Source organism: Kwoniella pini, chromosome 4 (assembly GCF_000512605.2).
Source record: "Kwoniella pini CBS 10737 chromosome 4, complete sequence".
Lineage (NCBI taxonomy): Eukaryota > Fungi > Basidiomycota > Tremellomycetes > Tremellales > Cryptococcaceae > Kwoniella > Kwoniella pini.
In genome coordinates, this window is record NC_091719.1 from 557,404 (window position 1) to 575,540 (window position 18,137).

Below are 18,137 nucleotides of genomic sequence, written 5' to 3' on the forward strand. Positions count from 1 at the left end.
GTCTTCCCTTGAAATACCTGAAGAAGTGAATTAATTCAAAGCCAAATTACTTATTCATTCTATCTTTCAATTTCTTGACCATTGAAGTCTTCCTTTTTAAACCTCCTTCTTCCGGTACACCTAATTCCATTGGACTAGTTTTTCTAGTTGGAGCAAGTATATCATTAAAATCAGGCATAACAGGTGCTACAGGTGGTGTTGGAAGATATTTAGCTCGATTGGCAGGAATTGTTGATATACCATTTTCATCATGTTTTGAATGTGAATTTGATCTTACATGATGATGATGATGATGATTATGTTGTTGTTCTTTTTGAAGTGCTTTTAATACTCTTGCTTTTGAACTTGGTGATTCTACTAAAATAAATCCACTACCAGCTGTAGAAGGTATAATTTTTTCAAAATCTTCTGGATTTCCTTGTTTATTCAAATTATCTTTCAGAGATTCATCTACTTCAGCAAATACATCATTAGGAGTTGTGATAGAATTTGTAGTTGGTATACTAGAATTTGAAAAGCTATTATGTGGTAAAATCGGTTTTTTATTCGGTGAATTTCTTCCACCAGATGAGGATTGGTTTCCAGATGTTCTAGCGAAAAATCCTGGTCTTTTAGACTTGTCTTGATGATATTCCGATGGATGTTCAGCTGAGATTGAAGGATTGATTTCGTTCGATGATGCTTTATTAGGTGAAGAACTTCTTGGATTCTCGCGCTGCACAAATACAATTTTAGGTGGATACCGACGTCAGCGACGCCGTTCTTCGTTTCATGTTCATTTTCATAGTGACTACAACCGAAAACTCCAATTCCTATACACATCGACTCTCCGCTCATTGTCTCCGTACATTGTTCCCGTCCGAAACTACCCTCCTCCTATCATGCCCAAATACATCGGCATCGTCGAATTGACCACCGCCAGGGATTATCTCGTCCTCTAATTCCTCTTCCTCTACTAGAGCAGGTCTATCTTCCCATCCCGGTGACGGCAATGGTACTTTCCCTTTATGTACCTGTCCCGAGCTCGCAGACATACTTCTCTGTCCTTCACCTCCCCCATATCCATATCTAAATGGCGGGTTTGAATCGGATTCCATAGATTCGGATCGATGACGCACCATGGTTTTAATCTTTTGCATTAAGCTTTTTGTTCGTTTGACTCCTCCTGGTCCTGCTCCTCTTGTAATAGCAGGTGGATATTCTCCTGTAGGTGATGTACCTTGGTCTAGAATTGGCGGTGAAGTAGCGCCCATACCGAATCGTAATCCGGGTGATCGAGCGGATTTACCAGGAAGAGGTGCGCTGACTGATTCGGGCGAATAGTAATCGCTTCCCACTGTAAAAGGGTTAGCGAGCATCCCGAAAATGAAGTGGAAACAAACTTACAGTCAATTGTGCCATCATTTGGTGACCGACCGAAATCCTCGAAGGGTTCAGCTGAAACAGCTACATCAGCTTGACATTCCAAGACTCAAGCAGCATCAGCTCACGAGTGTCAGTACCCCAAGCAGCTTTCAGAGCCTGCCTTTTGGCTTCCCTCTCTCGCTGCCTCTCTAGTCTAGCAAGGGTAGCTTCATCTTGGGGTGCATCCATGTTTGGGAAGTAACCTCCACTAGATGGCATACTGGTCGAATATTGACCAGTCAAACCGCCTCCACTGACTCGTCTATTTGTGGGAGGAGCACCGTATCGATTACCTGACTGACCTCGTTTGTGAGCTGGCCTATCAGAACCTTCCACTGTGGTGTCTTTCGCAGGAGGTACAGGAGGCGAAGATAGCGATATAGTAGTCGGCCCTTTTGGCGGCGGAGACTGGACCGGCGGTGCTCGAAACGCTTGCATCGGTGCTCTATTATTTGGTAAATTGGTATTTCGGGATGGCGCAGCTGCATCGTATGGTCCGGAACTGATGGCAAATTTTAGCTTGGCATATGTCAGTGGTCAAGGGATAAAGTAGCTTACTGATGCCACACTAAGAAGCACCGTGTCGTTAGCTCGTATATACATTTATGTCTTCTCAACGTGTAGGCCGCGTCACTCACTAGCACTACCCAGCCCGGTGGGATCCCATGTATCAATGACATCTGCATGTCTACTTCCCTTCTTATCCTCCGCAGCTTTCTTCTGCCCGGAGGTCAACTCTTTGATGGCAGGCATCTCACCATTGAAGCCGTATGAGTCAGATGACATGGATCGTCTCGTTCGAGTCTTTGGCCCACTTGTAGGGGATGTTGGGCCAAGGAGATGAGACGAAGACGATGTAGGAGGAATGGAGCTGTAATGTCGTGAAAGTGGATGAGGTCGTCGTGGTGGGTTGACATATGGATATTGAGATTGAGTTTGAGTTTGATATTTGCGGGGTTGGTGCGGTAGGTACATTTTGGCGCAAAATGGAAGGGGATACAATCAATCATGAGTTAGGTATCAGCTCTAATTTCCAAGGTGTCATGTATTCATCCACAACAAGAGATTTGGGAGTGAAGAAGAACAGCGAGGGCACGAGAAGGACAATGTAGGTACTGATAAGGACTATTGAAAGGAAGATGACGGTGTATGCGAGTATTATCCTGAGATGCCTCGTGTATAATGTTTACTGTATGAACGAAATAGATAGATTCTCCATCAAGTCGCACTTTGAATGTGGTTGATGTCGTATCTCTTGCGCCTCCTTTCACCTGCTACTATTTTATGCCCTTTGATCAAATTCCCTTCTTCCATTACGTCCCAAACACCATCGTTTCGTGACAAATTCATAGCAAAATGCACGGATAAGAACTCCCATCAAATTCGACAAAATGACTTCAACGAAGTGCAAATCCTTTTGTGTACATATAGTCTGATAACAATTTCGGTGTAAAACAAACAGACTCACCCAGTTTGAGATCTACCGAATTTAGCTCTATGAGGTTGAACCATTCCGTCACTTTCTAAACTTGTTCCTCCGAATGACTTATTCGTCATATGTCCAGTTCCAGGCGGTTTGATTCGACCTGTACCAGCAGGTTCAATCTCATCATCTTCAAAAGGGTTTTGAGGTGATATTTGAGACATTCTAGCAGATGGTAAAGCAGGTTGTTGTCCCTGATGATTAGTGATAATTGACATATCAGGAGAAGAATGTGAATAATTATGTGTAGGTTGATATACACCCATTTTCTTCGCTTCTTGTTGACGTTGATGTTGTTGTTGAGTATTTGGTGAAGGTGTTCTACGAGGTATCAATGGATTTAAAGATGGTAAAGGTGGTTGTATTTTATTATGATTATTATTATTATTGTTATTGTTATTGTTGCCTGAAGAAGAAGAAGAAGAAGTATCTAATAATATTGAATTTCTAGGAATTGTTTGAGATTTAGGAGTATTTATTTGAACTGAATCTCTAACTGCCGCTGCTAAATCTTGATCAATTATTGAATTTAAACTTGATTTAGAATTTGTAGATAATCTTGAATTTGATGAATTTGGTGATAAGAATGATGATTTTGATTGAGTTGAATTATACTCCTTTGGTGGGAGTTGAGGAGGAAGACCCATTGTGGAACCAAGCTTGTTTATTTTTTTTGGTTTGTAGGTATAAGGGTCAAGAATTGGGAAGAAAGAGCCAAGCCAAAGGTACTCTAAAAACCCAAGATCAAATAACCTTACGGTACAGGCTATTTTGTGGGGAAATTTGAACGTGAATGGTTATTTTTCAAGTCGTGCAATGCTCCTTTAGTTTCTTTTCCTTTGTTCAAATGCACTTCATTGAGGTTTTTCCGAATATGCATATGAATACAGTGATGTAATATGGCGGATCTTGTTATGTTGATACAGTATGGATGGAGTTGATAGAAGATGGGAAAAGGGTGAGATCAGGTGATTTCAAATCAGTGAAAGTTGTTTATATTATGATTATGTATGTAGGCTTGCACCTCTTGAGATATGGAGCGACGCGTGCAATCAATCTAACGCTACTAGTAATCCGATTCTTCGGTACTAGAAGTAGGCTCAAAAACATGACCAGTTATTTAAGCTTTATTTTGCAATTATGCCTTTATTACGCCGATTACCTTAGTGGCGCCTGACTTTACCCCCATCTTTCTTCATCATTCCTTGCTTCTAATCGTTGCATATACTCTAGGCAAGCACAAGTGGAATACTCAAGCTGCTTCCAAGCAGCGTACTCGACGCGGTGCTACCTCTTCGTACGGAGAGAGGATGGGTTCGTTGGTCGTTTGGCAGACAGATCTTGCGGGTCTCCTTGCGGATGAGACCCGCGCGGAGCTTAATAGAGGGTCTAAGCGGGGCTGTGTGCACGGAATACAAGAGTAAGAGGGGAGTCTGCAAGTTTCGTCTGTATCTTGTGAATTGAGATATACATACCTCACTCGCAATGCCATAGGTGTCACTTCATTGCAGTCTTAAGTCATGTAATTTGACGATATCCGTATGTAGGAGCAAAGGGGCAAAAGCCAGCCGAGTCATTTAGCTTAAATGAGAGGGATTCACCTCCTCAAGCTGGACATGACATACAATACACTCATAGCATCCCAGGCTAAATTTTCAAGTCTAAGCACAAGTTTCACGACTATTGTTATCAGTTCAGACCGAATATCCCCTGCTTCTGCTTCTGGTAATGTGACGCGTTTCAATATTAGTCGGAATGCGGACATGTAATTAATCTCCACCGGTTAAATGGTAGATCATTCAAAAGTTGAAAACACTTAATTACTCTTCATCCGCACATGCCTTTGATTTACCTATCAAATAACAACATCTTAAGTCTGTAATTCAATTTCACCTCATATTCAATTACAAAGAGACAAAAACAAGCAAGATGTCAAGACCTAAATCCAATGTCGCTTTATTGACAGAAGGTGCAAAATATATTCAAAGAGCTAAAAAAGCAAGAAGAGAACAAATTGAAGAAATTAAATTCGATGATGAAGCTAGAAGGTGAGTTGGGGTTCCTCATGTGATTCATACCGGATCTTCCATATCACGGTCATAAAGAAAGACTATGAGGCGTTGTGGATAATGATGTTTCTTTGCTGAAATACCCTAAGCTAACTTTGATACTTGTTCAGAGAATGGTTAACTGGATTTTCGAAACGTAAGAAGGCTAAAGCTGAGGAAAAGAAAGTCAGAGCAAAAGAAAGAGATCATCAAGCTCATTTGAAAGAGCGTAGAGAGGTGAGTGATTTTCTTGTTTTTGATCATGTAGTACGCTGTACTGACTGATTATCGTTGAAATGTCAAACAGGCTAGAGCGGATTTAAGGAAGAAAGCAGCTGAAAATGTTAAATCAGTTAGAAGAGCTATGGGATTAGAAGATATATCAGATTATGAAGACGAAGACGAAGGTAAGTCAAAGATATCTTACTTTTATAGATTGCGGGGAATGTTCAAATTAAGCTGAGTTTTAATCTCTGTTTCAGATGAAGAAATTCAAGCTGGACCTTCACGTCAAAAAGAAAAAATAAAAGAAGTTGAATATTCAGATGAAGATAATTTAGCAACAGTAATTATTGAAGAAGATTTTGATCCTTCTTTAATTGAAAATATTGAAAAAAGATTTCCTGATTCCATCGATGATGATAATGATGAAAAAACAAAAGAAATTAAAGAAATAAAAGAAAAACCAAAAATCAAAATGTTACCACCTTCAAGTGCAAAATTACAAAAAATAAGAGAAAAGAAAAAAGAAGAAAAGAAAAAATCTAAAAGTATGGAAACAAATTCTGAGAGACGTAAAGGTAGAATATTTGAAGCACAACGTAGAACTAAAAAAGCTTCTTTAGCTAGAGATAGAGAAGGTAGTAGTAATTCAAGAGGTGGAAAAGGTGGGAAAAGAGGTAGAGGTGGAAAGACAAGACGATAAATTTTGGTGTTAAAGCGGATAGATTAATCAGAGCTGTTTTGATCCGGATGTCTATGGTATTCGCCCGTTCATAGATCTGATGGGACAAAGAGTTTTTATAATGACTCGCAAGGCCGTTTTACTGCCTATTTGATGTAAATACAGTTCAATATGTAATTCTATATATGCATTAATGACCTATGAGAAACCTTTTAGGATCAATCACCTCTCAGACATCTCAAGATTTTCATCTCTCAGCATACCTCTGCGTTCTTCTCTATCCGATACAACTCCGCTATTTATCGGTTTTCGTTTACTCGAAAGTAAATTTTCAGGCATAAAATTACCTATATCATCCTTCAACTTGTTCCAGGCATCTTAAAACAAAGATCATCAGCTATAATACTAATGATACAGAGTGATTATTATTCAGTATTCTGAAACTCACCATTTAGGGTAGCTTTGAATTCACTTTGATCAGTGTTGACTTCTGAGTATCCCTTCGAAGCATTAGATCTTGATCTCGAAGTAAGGTAATACATCGGTACACCAGAACCTATAAATACTACTCAGAGGTTTCTTGAAGTCAGCTTAAATAGTATTATATCTATTCGAAATGAAATGAACCAACAGAATGCAGCTATAGCTTCTACAGGAGCAGCGAAAATAGGCATTAAAAGTAAAAACATAGCAACCTATTTGAAGATATAAGGTTTTGTCAGTCCCAATTTATATTTATAATTAGAATATAAGTTTTTCACTTACAGCACAAAATATTATTGGATTGATTAACCATGTTTTGTAAGGTCTTTCTAAATTTGGCTCTTTAATTCGTAATATTAATAAACCTAATACTGTAAGTAGGTAAAAAAACCATCCTGCCACAGAAAAGAAATTGAGAAGTGCTATATAAGTACATTTTTTATTGTTAATTTATGAGTCGTGTATGAAATTTTGTTCAATTTTTCAAAAGATTTCTTACCTCTGAAACCTCCTCCGAAAATTACGAAAAATAAAGATAATCCAGCTTGTAAACCGATTGCATAATCTGGAGTTCGCCTTTTATAATTTAATCTTGAAAATATTGATGGTAAGAAATGTTCTCTTGAAGCGGCATAAATGAGTCGAGCAGCTAGAAAACACACAAACAAATGAGTATAGATGTTTTTTCTATTCAAGTTTGGACAATTAAGGTGTATATACTTACTTGTAAAGAAACTTCCATTGAGAGCACCAAAACAACTTATAGCTACCAAAACACTAAATACTACCATACCGAATTTACCTATTGTCTCTTTGCCAAAATCTAAAGCTACTGTATTACTTGCAGCTACCACGCTTGGAGAAAGGACGACAAAGTAAGATATGTTTGCCAAGACGAAAAGGATTAAACCGATTCCCATTGATGAGTGAATCGCTCGAGGAAGGTTTCGAGATGGATTTATCATTTCTCCTGTGACCCACTTTTGACATAGGTTAGCTATGTATTCACTAGAACGATGTTGAATCAAGGTCAAGCATATGTTTGCTGATCTTGCAATTCTTGATTGCAGTTGCGAAAACATGACACTCACACAACAAGAATCCCAACCGTCAAACGCCCACAATCCAGAATATAGCGCAATCGCATAAGCACTCAAATCTGATTTTGTTCCTTCAAATAACGCGTCAGGTTTGAGGGAATCTCCTGGACCATCTTTAATGAGCGCTATTAGACCTAATATTGAGACGAATAGTAAAGCGCCAATCTTGATTATTGTTAAGAAAAGAGTCGAATCAGAACCACTTGTACGAGATAACATATTCAATAATGATACCAAAACCAATGCGATAGTGGCAGTAATTTTGATAGACCAATCTGAAACTGTGATCACCTCTTCTACACCAGAAACAGCAACTGTTGGGGTGAAAATATGGGATATCAGTCGGTTAAGGTATTCACTAAGAGTTTTGAGAGAAAAGATTTAGCTCAAAGATTAAATAATCAGTGAATAGTTAACTCACCCGAATATCAATGCTATCATAGCTGCACTCCCAGGCTTCAACATTGTCACGGCGGTCCAAGTAAAAAGGTACGATAGCAATGGGCCAAACTGCACGAAAAAGTGAGAGCGTTAGCTGATGTCACTGGTATAACACGATTGATTCAGCTCACTGCATATGCAAGATAAGCCTGTGTACCCCCTGATAGAGGTATTGCACATCCCAATTCAGCATAAGAGCTATACATATCTCATTCAGCTACTTGAAGCTATTTTTCAAAGCAATTGAAAACTCACCTTGCCCCAGTCCAAGCAAGTAAGCCGGACATGAGCCATACGCCTAAACTAGCTCCTACACTACCAACTTCACCAACAATTACACCTGGTGAACTGAAAATTCCTGATCCAACTTGAGCACCAACGATAAGTGCTATACCATGTAACAAACTAACGTGCCTTTCTTCTTCACCTCCTCCACCCATACTATTGATTACTCTATTTGTAGTTTCTTCCATATCTCCACTTAAAGTTAAAGGTAAAAGGTTATGTTGAAAATCAAAACCACCCAAACTACTTATAGTATTTGATCTACCATGTTTAGTTTGACCCAATAAAGGAGGTCGACCATTTTGATTTACATTTGAATCAACTTCTAATGCTCGAAGTGACTGACTTGGTGAAGCTGGTTCGGGCGAGAAATCATTAGATCTTGAAGAATGTGATGATGGTGAAATAGGTTCGTACGGTGCCATTATATAGCGTCCATCTCCTTTTCTGTATCTCTCTTCAACCCGGAGTCCGCTTGAATTCTGTGTCAGATAGTAAGTATGAATGAATAGTAACTTTTATAGGGTATTGTGGTCATGATAATATCTTAGTAAAGCCAGGCACGGTTGTAGTGATATATATTCGATTGTTGCGATAATCTTTCAAAGTACGCGTCAGATTATTCATGTTCAAAAGTAAACCCCAATTTTCGTGTCTTCCTCCTCTTTGCCTGTAGAATAAATCATAACAACTTACATCAGCTTACAAGTAAATAAAAGCTATCATCCGCATATCGAAACAGCCAATTGCAAACCAGACTCTTGCGGATTATTACTACTTGAAGGTCTGTTCCCCGATCGCCATCACATACAATGTCTCTTTGGGTAGACAAAGTGAGCGCTTCAGTCTCTGATCATACTACGCACTGAAACCTATCAGTCGATTTCAGTAAGAGCTTTAGACTAATCATGCTCATAGTACCGGCCACGTTCTCTTGATGAACTGCATTATCATCCGGAACTTTCCTCTAGGCTACGTTCGTTGGTATGTTTGATTTAGTGATCAGTGGATACCAATCTGTAAAGCCGGCTAATCTTGAGTGTCTATAGTCCGCCTCCGGCGATTTCCCTCACATCCTATTCTATGGTCCATCAGGCGCAGGCAAGAAGGTGTGTATACTTCTGCTTGTCTGTTGGTTTTAGTTAATGAAGGACTAATGCTCGCTTCAGACGAGAATAATGGCAACTCTCAGAGAATTGTATGGACCAGGTGTTGAGAAGGTCAGTCAACGATAGGACACTTCAATTCTAGGTCATTCCCAGCTGATTCATACATGCACAGCTACGAATCGATCAAAGAGTATTTGTGACACCGTCAAATAGAAAATTAGATGTGAACGTGGTTCAATCGAATTATCACATCGAATTAACACCTTCGTAAGCTTTGCAGACACGCCATGTCGAGCAAAGCTGACATTCGACGCAGAGACGTGGGCATGTATGATCGAGTAGTTATTCAAGATATCTTAAAGGAGATTGCGCAAACTCAACAAGTTGATCTGAATGCCAAACAACGATTCAAGGGTGAGCTTCTACTCAGCTTGCTAATGATGTATCATCTGCCTACTTAAGCTGAAATCATGACTACGCAGTGGTCATTATCAACGAAGCGGACGCATTGACAAGAGATGCTCAAGCTGCTCTCAGAAGGACAATGGAGAAATACATGAACAACATGAGATTAATACTTTGTGCCAATAGTACAAGTAAGATCATCGCTCCAATAAGGAGTCGATGCTTGCTGGTCAGAGTAGCTGCCCCAACAGATGATGAGGTGAGTAATTTCAGCTGATCAAAAATGCAGCGTTGGCAAAAACTGATAATCCGCTCACATTTTGGGTAGATGACGAAAGTCCTCCAACACGTAGCCAAGAAAGAACGTTTCGGTCTACCTGCATCAGCATCTAAATCGATACTCGCTTCTTCTCAAGGTAATTTACGAAAAGCATTATTGGTATTTGAAGCTATGAAAATGCAAAAACCGGATTTGACTGGTGATTTGGAAGTGGCAAAACCTGATTGGGAGACTTATTGTGCAAAGATCGCGGATTCGATACTACAAGAACAATCCGCTCAGAAATTGCTAGATGTTAGAGGAAAGATATATGAATTATTGAGCCATTGTATTCCTCCTACTGTTGTATTGAAGGTAAGCCGAACACTCTTCATGGAAGGCAAGACGTGTCGCTTACAATATCGCTTGAAAAGACGATATCAGAAAGGATAGTTGATAAAGTCGATGATGCTTTGAAGCCACAAATAGTACATTGGGCGGCATACTACGTAAGTCCTTTCTGCCGAACTACCAGTCGTTTTCAGGAAATTCCGCTGATCGTGTTCGTCGATTTCGGTAGGAACTGAGAATGCGAATGGGTTCGAAAAAGATATTTCACCTTGAAGCGTACATTGCTAAGGTCATGACGTGAGTCAATCCTCTTCCTCCGTCAAGAATACAATCGTACTGATCAAATACCATCAAAATCAGGATATATAAGCAATTCAACATGTAAGTCAAGCCTTCTGCAAGGAGCGGGTCGGAGACAAAGCTGATCTGTAGCCAATAGGATTGGTTATACCGATGATTATGAATAAGCCTCGTCCAAATGTATATCAGGTAGAATCGCTAGTACAGTCGGTCGTCCGTTTCATTGCGACTTCACCGGGATCTCGAAGCCACAGACGCTATATGAAGTACATAAGACGTTATGTACGTTTATAATATGATATGACAAGATCAACATGTATTCCCTGCACGTCTATTTATCTATTTGTCTTCCGCTATTGTTTGTCCGCTAGAACAGATAAATCACCAAATGATTCAATTACAAAAGTTGGTACTGTTTTACTTGGACTTTCACCATAAATTTGTTCTTTAGCTGTAACACCTCCCATAACTAATAAAGTTCTAATATCGCTATTCAAACCAAATTCAATATCTGTCAAGAGATTATCTCCTACCATTAATGCTCTGGAAGGGTCAAACTTATGACTATAATGATATGTCACATTAATATTGATTTAAGTTCTCGCAGCGTTTAATTTAATACTTTTGATATTTTTGAATTACTCACCTAGCTAAAATAGCATCCATCATATATTTATTAGGTTTACCAATTACTAAAGGATCTCTTTTTGAAGAATTAACTATTCCAATTGATAAAGAACCTGAACCTGGAAATTGTGAACCATGAGTTGGAAAAGTTGGATCTGTATTAGTTTGAATAAGTACACATTCTGAATTATTTCTTAAATATGTCATTGCTTTTGCCATTTTTTTATAATCTGAAAAATAAAATTATTAGTTGAAAATTCAAGTTCTTTTATAAAGGGTAAAACATACTTATCCAAGAATCAAATGCGCATAAAACTGCACCAACAGAATTATCAGGTTTGAAATCTTCCCATATTATAGGTGGTTTGAAATTTCTATCTTCTGGATCCTATATGTATCACGATTATTCAGCAATTTTTACTTGGGAAGAATCCATGAACAAAAGAAAAAAACCAGATTGATAACTTACACTACCACCACAATGTTTAATACCGAAAGAATCTAATTCTTCTTCTAAACCTTCTTCACCAACTACATAAACTTGTTTGTCTTTTGGGAAATTCATTACTTCTGCTAAATATACAGCTGAAGCATATGCTGAACCAAAGCATTCTTCCTATCAGAGACCACTTCGGTTAGTTTAATCATAATCTCATTCCATTTGCAATGAAACATACAATAGTAGCTCCTAAGCCTAATTTATCAAAAGTCTCTTTCAATTTTCTTCGAGATTTCGTACCATTATTAGTAACGAAAATGATTTTCTTGCCTGTACATAACAGTCTTTTCATTAAGAATTTATACTTGATATAATCATTTGAGGGCTCACCTTGTTCTCTGAACATGTCAAGAACAATCTTAACTCCTGGAACTACTTTTGGACCATGGTATATAACACCATCACAATCTAGTAAAAAAGTATCGACTGAATCAACTAATTTTTGATATTCTTCTCTTGTTTTTAGGAATGGTGGTGACATTTTTTTATTGATTCGTTCGATTTCGAACCTATACCACTTGCAAAGAATTTATTTTAGAGCGTATTATCCAGTTCGAGACAAAAAGATTCTCATAGACATGCATAGAGGATTCAAGGTATAAATGTATATACGACGTTATCTCGGAGGATAATCCGGACTTCCTCCACCTTTATTTCAGTGCCACATCGGCTGATTCTCATTATTACCGCCACCATAGAGTTAACTTAGTCTCGTGTCTCTTCTTCAGGTTGATGATTTAATAACATACTATAAATACAAAATCATAGATACTGCAATCTGTATTTGCGTAATTCAAATAATATCATCAACTTGCTTGTTACAAAGGCGATCTGGAGTGCTTTGTCGCGAGCATGACTAGAGCTGTATAAGCTTTTTCCTCTCATTTTGACATCAATAAATTCAAAATACGAACCTCATCTCAATAATCAATTATAGACTATACTTCGGCTTATATCCAATTATATTGTGAGACCGTCAAAACATGTCCTCACGTTCCGCCTCACCAGAAGGTGAGGGTGAAGAGATTAGACCTTATGGAGATGAAAGGGATTCATCCGAGGAAGAGTCTGAAGATGATCCAGAAGAGGCTAAACGTATAGCAGAAGGATTTATAGTTGATGAAGATGATGATGAAGACGATGAAGAGGAAGATGAAGAAGAACGTAAAAGGCGTAAAAAAGAACGTAAGAAGAAGAGAAAGAGAGAAAAATTAAGAGCTAAAAGGGAAAAACAGAGAGAGGAAGATTTGGAATTAAGTGAAGATGAATTAGAATTGTTAAATGAAAATAGAGGTTTAACTGGTTCATCTCAAGCAAGACCTTTAAAACGCTTAAGAAGAAGAAGTGGTTCATTAGGAGAAGGATCTGATGATGGAAGAGCTCAACCTACTTTACAGGATATGTTTCGTGATGATGAAGATAGGGATAGAGATGATGATGAGGATGATTTAGGTGATTTTATAGAAGAAGATGAAGATGATTTAGCTGCTCAAGGGGAAAGTGAAGAGCAAAGAAGACAGAGAAAAAGGGAAGAGAAATTGAAGAGAAGACAACAGAAAGCGTCAAAACCTGAATTAGCTGGTGTTGATAGAGCGTAAGTTGTTTATCTTCATTCATAGCCAGACAAATGAGCTGATTGATCTGTGCATTCTAGATCATGGGATGAAATATATGCTGTATTTGGAGATGGACAGGATTACGATTGGGCTTTAGATGGAGAAGATGGAATGGATATTGATGATGACGAAGACGCAACGAAGAAAGATCTGAGACTAGAAGATGTATTTGATCCGGCTGAAATCAAAGCTCGTCGTTTGCAAGATGAAGATAGAGCTATAGCCAATAATGACAGACCAGAAAGGCATCAATTAGTCAATTCTACTTTATCGGATAACCCAGTCTTCGCTTCCGATACGCTATATCCCCCACCAGATTTGGCAGCAGGATGGGCACATACGAAAATCTCAACACGTACTCAATATCTTTTCTGTGGGATGCACGAAGAAGGATCATACCCTGAACCAACAATCGATAATACAACCCCATATCCAGCTTATCGACGTTTCGAGCTTGGAACTGAATTCAGAAATGCAGTTTCATCAGCGTTGAATATGATGTTTGTTCAACATCTCGAAGTACCTTATCTTTGGCATTACAAGAGGGACGCTTTCAGTAAATTGGAGAATCAAGGTTCGTCAAGTATACAATTTTTAGAAAGAGATGAATTGTGGTCATTGTACAATCTCGGTATACGGTTCAAGGCTATTTTCGAGAGAAATCAACATACTCAAAATTCTTGGGAGAAGATAAAATCGCGTCGTCCAGATTTGCAAGATGAATACCTGACAACCAAGCTCTTACCATCGATATGTATGATGAGTATAGAAAGTGCTGCTGAAGGTTCAGAGTGGTTATCTTATCATTACGCGTCCGACTTAAAAGCTGTCAAAGAAGATGAGGCCATAGAAGAAGGCGCGAAACGATTACCGGAAAGAGGTGACAACGAAGATCTCCGATCAGGGCCAATAATGAAATTGGTCGACGTAAGTCAGCCAGTCTCAGGATGGAGAATTTGCTGCTGATCATTGCGGTTATAGGCATATGGAATTTCGGTTTCGCAAGTAGCTACCACTTTCAACGAGCCGGAAGGTCAACCTATACCGCCTAAGAACGCGGAGAAGTTACCGAATGACCTGGCTGAAGAGTTTGCGGGACCTGGAACATCGTTTGGATCGCCTGAACTGGCTCTACAAGGTTAGTTGGCCTCTCTTGATGTACTGGATGACACTGCTGAAAAAACGCTATCGCAGCTGCAAGCCTTATCCTCACTACCGAATTCTCGAAAGATCCTGCTATACGCCAACAAACTAGAGATTTCATGGAAGCTTGTGGTGTAATCAGTGTCACTCCCACGGACAGAGGAATGACGGTGATAGATGAATATCATTTATATTATGTAAGTTTCAGAGCGATCATGAAATGGCGTTTGCTAATTTGACCCAAATCAGAACTTCAAATTCCTCACCCGTAAACCTGTTCAAATGTTCAAAGATTCCCCTCAATTCTTACACATGCTTAAAGCCGAAGAAGAAGGTCTAATAACGATAAACATTGAAGCAGATGAAAATGCTGTGCAAGCATTTGTAGAAACCTTAGTTAGATGTTGTCGATCTAATGATTATGGAGAGATCTCAACCGCTTGGAACGCTCTGCGTGCTGAGATATGTTCAGACGTCACTAGGAAATACTTGGTTCCGACAGCTGCGCGATGGCTGAAAGAACACTTGAAAGGCGAGGCGGATGATTTCGTCGCGGAGAGGTGTAGGCTTGAGCTCGAAATGGTGAGTTTCATATCGCTCACAATAGCGAATCGCTCACTGATGGCCGTTTTAGCGAGTCAACGTTCGACCATTTGCTTCCTCTGATATGGATCAAGGTGAAACTCCATCTGTTTTAGCATTGACGAATGGTAAAGGTGAAATACGGGACGCCACCATGGCAGTGATGTTAGATGACGATGGCAATATCCGAACGCAAACTAAATTCGATAACCTACGAGATGAGCTAGATAAACAAGCGTTTGTCGATTTAGTCGAAAAAAGGAAACCTAGAGTAGTAGTTATAGGGGGATTGTCAGTCCAAGCTGCTCGACTGCGGGACGATGTTGCGTCTGCACTACGAGAATTAGCTATCAGGTCGCATGGGCAAAACCCACCCGTGGCAGAGGCTTATCAATCTCACGAACAGTATCAACTCGCCTTGGCAGATTTCGACGCTCAACTTTCACCTTATCTCACGCCTCTGATATTTGTCAATGATTCAACAGCGAGATTATACATGAATTCAGAAGAAGCTGAAAAGGAATACCCAAATTTACCAGTCAATGGAAAATATGCCTTAGGTTTAGCGAGATATACTCAAAATCCTCTCAACGCCTATGCGAAATTGGGTAAACAGATCGCCTCAGTCACATTTATGGAACATCATCAAAAACTGATAAATGTTGAAAAATTGCTGATTCACCTTGAACGAGGTCTCGTCAATTCCGTTTGCTTCATGGGAATTGAGATCAATTCATGTGTAGCGGATGCATATCAGCGATCAATGTTACCCTTCATTTCCGGTATGGGACCAAGGAAAGCCGATGCTCTGGTCCATGGTATACACAAACAGGTAGGTGCTGGGACTGTTGTGTTAGGGATCAGATCATTTTGCTGATTTGTCCGCCTTATAGGGCACTTTGCTAAATCGACTGGCTTTCTCTGATCTTGGCTTGTTCGGCCCAACGACATTTGAAAATGTGGCTGGTTTCTTGACTATTGAGAATGATCTGAAAGATATGATGCTGGAACCTGAAAATCCACAAGAACAACCGGATCCCTTAGATATGACTCGAATACATCCTGAAGATTACGAGTTTGCTCAAAAGATGTGTCAAGATGCACTTGATTTGGACGTGGAGGATGTCACAGACAGGCATAAGTCTGAAGTGGTTCAAACCCTCATGTTAGATGACAAGCGTGCTCAGAAGTTAGGAGAATTAAACTTGGATGACTTCGCTTTCAATCTTCAACGACAAGGAGAAGGTAATAAGCGACATACTCTTGGAGAAATCGTCAACGAGTTGATACGTTATCGAGCCGACCGAAGACCTGCATTTTATGTGCCATCCGAATGGGAAGTGGTCACTATGCTTACTGGTGAGACTGAAAGAACGATAGGTAGAGGTCTGAAAGTCACTGCTACCGTGCGTAAAGCTATAACAGCTCGAGTGTTCTGCCAATTAGAATCGGGTATGGATGCGATACTAGAAAGAGATTACGTGGCGGATGAAGATCAACCACCAGTCACATCATGCGAAGAATTCTTCAAACCTCGTCAGGCTATTAAAGCTGTTGTGATTCAAGCTGAGCCCAATCGATTCCAAGTAAGGATATCTACTCGAGCATCAGATTTACGTCAAGCAGTAGCCTTCATTCAACCATTTAGAGATGAACCGTATAATGACCTGATTAGAAAGTCACAAGCAGAAGATGCAGCGGCAGCTAAAAAACGAAGGCAAGCTGGAAAAGTCAAACGAGTTGTAAATCACCCGAATTGGCACATCATGAACTCTGGTCAGGCTGAACAATTCCTCGCATCACAACATCGTGGAGATGTTGTTATTCGACCTTCTTCAAAAGGATCTGATCACTTGGCTGTCACTTGGAAAGTTGATGAAGATATATATCAACACATAGATGTTCAAGAAATCGATAAACCCAATGAGTATTCCCTGGGACGAATATTGAGAGTATCTGGAAGATACAGTTATAGTGATTTGGATGAATTGATTATTAATCACGTGAAAGCTATAGCTAGGAAATTGGATGAGATTCAATCACATGAAAAATATAAAGCCGAAGAAGATCTTGGTTAGTTCTTTTCTCCTGACTTTGTGAAAATAGCGGAGCTGACAGTCCGCGATGTTTTGTTATGACAGAGGCATACTTGAAAAATTATGTTCAAGCTCATCCAGGTCGAAGTATGTATGGATTCTCAATCGATAGTGATAGACCAGGATATGTCAAACTTTGTTTCCTCAACAAGTCAACAAAGGATGGCGGTGTCATCCAAACTTGGGTAAGTGATTCCTGTTCTGACTGCGGTACCATTATCTAATGAGAACGATGTATAGCCTATAGCTGTTTTGCCTGGAGCTTATAAGTTGAATAATGCCGAAGTCCCTGGAGTTACTGAATTATGTAATGCTTTCAAACTTCAATATTCAGCTAGATTAGCAGAACAAGGTAGTGGAGGTAAAACACCAGGTATAAGATTAGGTAAAACTCCTTTACCTGGTGGAAGAACTCCAGGTGGTAGAACACCTGCACCTGGTGGTGTTAGTGTAAAGAGAGGTGGAGCTACACCTATGTATGGTCAACCTCAAATTCCAGGTAGAACTCCAGGTCAACATGGTATGACACCAAATCCATGTGAGTTATTGAATTCTTCTTCTGAATGATAATAGCGTTTCGCTTTTTGGATGTTTTACTTTACTTAATGGGTTATTGAGACTGACATACATTATAATTGAATAGATGGCGCACCAATTCCTCAACAAGGATATGGTGGACCTTCAAATGGATATGGTGGACCCCCACCAACAGGACCAGGTGGATATGGTAGACAAGGAATACCACCTCCGTCAAATAGACAAGGTTATGGAGGTATGACACCGAATAATGCACCTAATGCACCGGGTATCAGTGCAGATAGAGCGTGAGTCCACTCGCGAATACAGATGATGAAATCAAAAGTCGAGTTGCTAATGATTAGATGGATTTTTAGAGCTATGATCGCCAGACAAGGTGGAAGGTATTGAACCTTGCGAATGGTTTAGTCACCTAAAAGTGCTACGTTATCATGATTTTCAAATGTATCATAATTCTGAGTTGAA

General features: G+C 39.5%; 6 protein-coding genes across 6 annotated transcripts; 3 read left to right on the forward strand and 3 right to left on the reverse strand.

The window, feature by feature from the left end:
• Positions 1 to 46: 46 nt before the first annotated feature.
• On the reverse strand, positions 47 to 3,534 carry I206_103225 (uncharacterized protein; the record flags this gene model as incomplete). Its single annotated transcript, XM_070202700.1, has 7 exons — positions 47 to 715; positions 849 to 1,336; positions 1,387 to 1,437; positions 1,491 to 1,906; positions 1,963 to 1,972; positions 2,043 to 2,275; positions 2,873 to 3,534. The coding sequence occupies 7 exons, from the start codon at positions 3,532 to 3,534 to the stop codon at positions 47 to 49; spliced, it is 2,529 nt and encodes an 842-aa protein (XP_070058801.1).
• Positions 3,535 to 4,816: 1,282 nt separating this feature from the next.
• On the forward strand, positions 4,817 to 5,860 carry I206_103226 (uncharacterized protein; the record flags this gene model as incomplete). Its single annotated transcript, XM_019153536.1, has 4 exons — positions 4,817 to 4,935; positions 5,067 to 5,172; positions 5,243 to 5,342; positions 5,418 to 5,860. 4 exons carry the CDS (start codon positions 4,817 to 4,819, stop codon positions 5,858 to 5,860), a joined length of 768 nt encoding a protein of 255 aa, XP_019013697.1.
• Positions 5,861 to 6,061: 201 nt separating this feature from the next.
• I206_103227 (uncharacterized protein) lies at positions 6,062 to 8,573 on the reverse strand (the record flags this gene model as incomplete). Its single annotated transcript, XM_019153535.1, has 10 exons — positions 6,062 to 6,216; positions 6,288 to 6,404; positions 6,471 to 6,534; positions 6,605 to 6,744; positions 6,822 to 6,971; positions 7,047 to 7,302; positions 7,414 to 7,780; positions 7,844 to 7,932; positions 7,995 to 8,061; positions 8,119 to 8,573. The coding sequence occupies 10 exons, from the start codon at positions 8,571 to 8,573 to the stop codon at positions 6,062 to 6,064; spliced, it is 1,860 nt and encodes a 619-aa protein (XP_019013696.1).
• A 387-nt stretch (positions 8,574 to 8,960) lies between these two features.
• On the forward strand, positions 8,961 to 10,739 carry I206_103228 (uncharacterized protein; the record flags this gene model as incomplete). The annotated part of the gene is made up of 12 exons (XM_019153534.1): positions 8,961 to 8,981; positions 9,067 to 9,132; positions 9,198 to 9,257; positions 9,318 to 9,368; positions 9,430 to 9,524; positions 9,574 to 9,671; positions 9,740 to 9,921; positions 9,991 to 10,296; positions 10,356 to 10,430; positions 10,502 to 10,569; positions 10,633 to 10,653; positions 10,712 to 10,739. 12 exons carry the CDS (start codon positions 8,961 to 8,963, stop codon positions 10,737 to 10,739), a joined length of 1,071 nt encoding a protein of 356 aa, XP_019013695.1.
• A 186-nt stretch (positions 10,740 to 10,925) lies between these two features.
• I206_103229 (uncharacterized protein) lies at positions 10,926 to 12,179 on the reverse strand (the record flags this gene model as incomplete). Its single annotated transcript, XM_019153533.1, has 6 exons — positions 10,926 to 11,136; positions 11,219 to 11,429; positions 11,488 to 11,587; positions 11,669 to 11,815; positions 11,877 to 11,968; positions 12,029 to 12,179. 6 exons carry the CDS (start codon positions 12,177 to 12,179, stop codon positions 10,926 to 10,928), a joined length of 912 nt encoding a protein of 303 aa, XP_019013694.1.
• Positions 12,180 to 12,681: 502 nt separating this feature from the next.
• I206_103230 (transcription elongation factor SPT6) lies at positions 12,682 to 17,963 on the forward strand (the record flags this gene model as incomplete). Its single annotated transcript, XM_019153532.1, has 10 exons — positions 12,682 to 13,292; positions 13,353 to 14,241; positions 14,296 to 14,452; positions 14,509 to 14,654; positions 14,707 to 15,039; positions 15,092 to 15,871; positions 15,933 to 17,112; positions 17,181 to 17,320; positions 17,376 to 17,673; positions 17,779 to 17,963. The coding sequence occupies 10 exons, from the start codon at positions 12,682 to 12,684 to the stop codon at positions 17,961 to 17,963; spliced, it is 4,719 nt and encodes a 1,572-aa protein (XP_019013693.1).
• Positions 17,964 to 18,137: the final 174 nt, after the last annotated feature.